The sequence below is a fragment of the Buceros rhinoceros genome, unplaced genomic scaffold (genome assembly GCF_000710305.1).
Source record: "Buceros rhinoceros silvestris isolate BGI_N320 unplaced genomic scaffold, ASM71030v1 scaffold23609, whole genome shotgun sequence".
NCBI classification, from domain to species: Eukaryota; Metazoa; Chordata; class Aves; order Bucerotiformes; family Bucerotidae; genus Buceros; species Buceros rhinoceros.
This window is the reverse complement of record NW_010430070.1, coordinates 60,434-65,165: the sequence shown is the minus strand read 5'-3', so window position 1 is coordinate 65,165 and position 4,732 is coordinate 60,434. Positions and strand designations below refer to the sequence as shown.

The window sequence follows — 4,732 nt, the reverse complement described above, 5'->3', positions numbered from 1 at the left end:
CGCCGCGGAGCCCCGACCCTCACCCTCCCACCTCCCCGGGGTGGCAGTGCCTGTGGTGACCGATGTCCCGCTGCTCCCCGCAGGAACCTGAGCTCGGCCGCGGGCTCTATGTCTCCCTCCACTACGTCGCAGATCCTGGCCAGGAAGAGGCGCCGAGGGGTGAGTGTCTCCGGGCGGCCGCCGCTCCCCTCAGCCCCGGCCCGCGCGCTCCCTGACCTCCCGCTTTCTGCCCTAGATCATCGAGAAGCGCCGCCGCGATCGCATCAACAACAGCCTGTCCGAGCTGAGGAGGCTGGTGCCCAGCGCCTTTGAGAAGCAGGTAGTGCCCAGTGACCCTCTGCACTGCCTCTCCCCTGTCTGGGCAGGAAGGGTCACCACTCTTGAACGTCTCTGATTCTGCTTAAAAAGTTTCGTGCTTCCCCATCTCTCCCCTTCTTTCCCCTTCTAGGGATCAGCCAAGCTGGAAAAAGCAGAGATTCTGCAGATGACTGTTGATCACCTGAAAATGCTGCACACAGCAGGAGGGAAAGGTGAAGTTTCGTACCTGACAGTGGGCTGCTGAGAGAGGGGAGTGCATTCCCTAGGATGCGGTGTGCAGTGTGCGGTGGTTGTGCTTGGGGACAGTGAATGGAAAGTCTCCTGTGTTTCATCAGGAATTCGGGACTTCCTTCCACTTGACAAGAGCTGCGGCATTGCTAGCATTGAAGTACTTCCCAGTGCTAGCTCCAGGTCGTTCTAGGGGAGCGTGATTACAACTCGCTAGCAAGGCGTCAGCACTGTGAAGTGAATCAGCTTTTGGCAACCTGCAAACCACAAAGTTTTTGTTGTCAAATTCTTCTTTCTCTAACTTTCTGAAACTTCAGTACAGAGACCAGAAAAAAATACAGGGTGAAATGAGTAGTGAAGAGAATTAGTAAAAAAGGTGAAATATGTTGCCGGCAGAAGTCCCCTCTGATAAGTTAGGACTTGTATTTCTAATGAATTTCACTGCGCTGTGGTTTTGCTTGCACTAGGGAGACATGGAAAGAACAAAAGCACTTTCCTCCAGTGGCAGTGTGCAATTTCAGTTTAAAAATGGCAGTCTCTGGCTGGTCTTGGGACTTAAAGCATCACAGCACAGATATAAAAGAAAAGCTTGTTAGACAAAAAAAGAAGAAAAAAAAGAGGAGCTTGGCAGCTAATCTATGGCTGGGAATACTAACCACATCCAAGTGAAATATGCTTATAGGGGAGGGTGGAGTGGGGAAGTTACGTGTAGACAATGACTAGAAAACAGCATCTTAAGACTCTGTTCTTTGTTCTCTTCTCTTAGGTTATTTTGATGCTCATGCTTTGGCTATGGACTACCGGAGTCTAGGCTTTCGAGAGTGCCTGGCTGAAGTTGCTCGATATCTCAGTATTATAGAGGGTCTGGACGCCTCCGATCCTCTGCGAGTTCGACTTGTGTCTCATCTCAATAACTATGCCTCTCAGCGGGAAGCAGCAAGCAGTGCACACACTGGCATTGGACACATTCCTTGGGGCAGTGCCTTTGGACATCACCCTCACATATCTCACCCGTTGCTGCTGGCGCAAAATGGGCACGGTAATACTAGTACTACAGCGTCTTCCACAGAACCACATCACCAGACCAGAATTGCCGCCCCACATGCTGAAACTTCCTCACTCAGAGTGCCCCCAAATGGCAGCGTTGGACCAGTGCTCCCCGTGGTCACATCTACTACCAAACTGTCTCCTCCTCTCCTCTCCTCCATGGCATCTCTGTCTGCGTTCCCTTTTTCGTTTGGCTCCTTCCATCTGCTGTCCCCCAACATGCTGAGTCCGTCTGCGCCAACACAGTCAGCAACCCTTAGCAAACCGTACAGACCCTGGGGGACTGAGATTGGAGCCTTCTAGGAACTGACTTTAGTAAGGGTGGGAAGCCTACAAACCTAGCTGAGCTGGGTTGTGCCACGCTTGAAGTTCTTATTAACTGGGACAAAGGTACAGCTTCACCTTAACCAAGTTTGTATAAAAACTGTCTCTCTGGAGTTCTTTTGTTTTCTACATTTTTGTATTAGCAGTTTTGTTTGTTTTTGGGGTTTTTTTTAATAGTTGCTGAACTTGTCCAAAAAATAAAATTACAGTAGTGGTTGTTAACACTTGTGTTAGATCTGTGGCGAGCATTTAAATCACTTTTGTAAACAGCTTGTTTCGAATGTTTGGGTTTTTTTTTCCTGAGTATGTCACACTGCCTTTTTATGAAGAGATATCACCTATGATGGTTAGCAATGCCCTAGTTTAGTTATTAAATTTTCCAAGACCACTCTTCTCAGCATTAACAAGCCGTGTTTCTGTTAGTATTTTGACACTGAGATGTTCTGTAAAGAATTACTCTTTTGGTAAATTGTATTTGAGTCTTATATTTCTGAACAAAGCGTTGACAAATCAGATGGACCAGCTTGACCAGCTTTACCTAGGAACCCAATTTCTATTTCTTCTGCAGCGATTTGGTATATTTGGTGGGATTATTCTAGCCTCTGGTGGACATATACTTACATCCCAGAACCACCGTGCTATTTCTTCCACCAAAGGGAGCAGTACACACGTTAGCACAAACTCTAGAGTGGGGAGGGTGCAAAAGCCAAAATACACGCTACGTTGGTGGTGGGCTTAGCTGCTGGGAAAGTGAAGGGAAAAAACTTGGCATCTGCAGTAGTCTTCCACCTGGAGCGGGTCATATGCCTACTCATTTCATAGGGCCAGATTCTGCTGTGAGTTACCGTGGAATAATTGATTTCCCCATGTTCTTGGGTAACTGAGGTCAGGCCCTTTTCCTCTGTGAGCTTCGAGTTTGCACCTGAAAGGAGCGATGCCGGTATTTGGGAACCCGTTCGGTGCACAGCCTTGTTGCTTCACAGATGTGTCCCTAACAGGTTGATTTTTCTATTGTGTCTTACAGTTCAGTGCCACTCCTCATTTTGTAAATGGCTCTGCTGCATTCTTGCGTGTGTGAGAGTGTGTGTGTACATGTACATTTTGGTTGATTTCATGAGAATCTTAAGCCTAACCAGGTTTATCTCGTGAGTTCCACTGGATGGGGTTTGACTGCTCTTGTATTTGTGTTGTGACTAAATAAAGGAGGAGAGATTTTAAATGACATGCTTGTCTGATACGTATCAGTGGAGAATTCTGTGCCTCTGGGAGTCACAGGAGACATCAAACAATGGCTACTTAGTCCTGCCCTTGGCTGTGTTTACTTTTTTCTCAAGTGTTAGGGCATACTCAGCTACACTAGAAAGAACCGTGATGCCTCAGAATAGCAGCTGAGGGAAGGAAAACCTAGGATTCGGTTTCGTGTCACTTTTATTTGCCAAGCAGTGTGTGGGCAGACAGCAAAGAACACCAGGGTTACTCCTAAAGAAGAGGTTAGAGCTGCACTGCACCCGCATATTCTTACTGATTTGTATTAATAATGAAAAGTTTACAAATCCAGAGTCCTTTACTGTCTCATTCATCAAATCTTTATCTGTCCTATAGCTCTACAGCAAAGCTTTGTACCTAACAGCCTGGTTTAGCCCACCAGTTTGGTGCACGAGAGCAGGATCTACCCAAGGTCTCTGACTGATACTCTATTTGTTAATGAGCGGTATTAGTAGCGTCTCACATTTTTTCTTGGAAGTAACAACCTGGCAGGTTGTTACACATAGATAGTTTTTTTCCAGATATGGTCTGACCTACCTGCAAATCTCTATCTGCAGCGCATCAACAGCTGCTCCTGGAAGTTCCTCAGTTCTTTCCTGTGCATTTGAATTTATAGTATACTTGTGGTGGTAAATGGCACATCCTTGTCTGCATTTAGCTCTGCCAGAATAAGCAGAAAGAGCTTGGCCCTGTGGGAGACGAGAGCTTTGTCTAAAGAGGGGCTCTCGGTCCAATTAAGGAGTGGCATTGATGAGAGGCTTTCTCAGAAGAAGGATTGCCGTGAGGCTGGAAAGAGTTGGGAGGGCATTCAAGTGTGTAACCTTGTTTTACCTTCCTTGCCAGGCTGCTGGCGACCACTGCTAGAAATGAAACGTGAAAGACTGTGGGAGCTAGAAGTACAGAGATGTTATTAAGGAGAGATTATAGAGCATAGTATTTCATGTAGAAACATGAAATAAGAGGCTGTAAAGTTCCAAATCCAGTCTCCTTTTCACGGTGTGTATTGTCTCCTGTTTAATTATGCTCTGCCCTGTCCCTAATAGGTTTTTATACCAAACTAACAACTCCTACCTAGAAGATTGCTATAGTGCATGCAAGTGTTCTTTAGATCTTTTAATAAACAGCAACGCTTCTCAGCCTTTTAATGGTTATTTCATTGACATTCAAATGACTTTGCCTGCCTCTAAATAGCTGGCTCTTTTGTGTAGAAAAAGACCCCTATAATTATTTTTGTCCCACTGTCCTACTCTTGAATGGACTTTGGGATCAGAGAGGGCAGTAAAGGTTTAGCTGCTGTTGTTTGTATCTACCATCTTCACTTTTCATTACGAATGGCAAAGGTATTAATGAAAAGTGCTAATTTTGTTCAACTTTTGAAGTAAGTCTGTATCAATTTTTACAGACTCAAAATCTACTGATTGTTATCATAGAAAAAGATGAATGAATTCTAAGAACTCAGAAGAACTGGTAATTCAAATGGCAAAAGCATGGGCTAGAAGTTGAAGCACCAGGGTTGGAAGTCCAGGGCTGTATTACTACTTGTGCTGCT

The 4,732-nt window shown here is 45.7% G+C and overlaps 1 protein-coding gene across 1 annotated transcript; it reads left to right on the top strand.

Moving 5' to 3' along the window:
• The first annotated feature begins 90 nt into the window (after positions 1-90).
• On the top strand, positions 91-2,385 carry HEY1 (hes-related family bHLH transcription factor with YRPW motif 1). Its single transcript, XM_010142903.1, has 4 exons — positions 91-159; positions 236-319; positions 449-530; positions 1,313-2,385. Exons 1-4 carry the CDS (start codon positions 109-111, stop codon positions 1,894-1,896), a joined length of 801 nt encoding a protein of 266 aa, XP_010141205.1. The 5' UTR covers positions 91-108; the 3' UTR covers positions 1,897-2,385.
• The last annotated feature ends 2,347 nt before the right edge of the window (positions 2,386-4,732 follow it).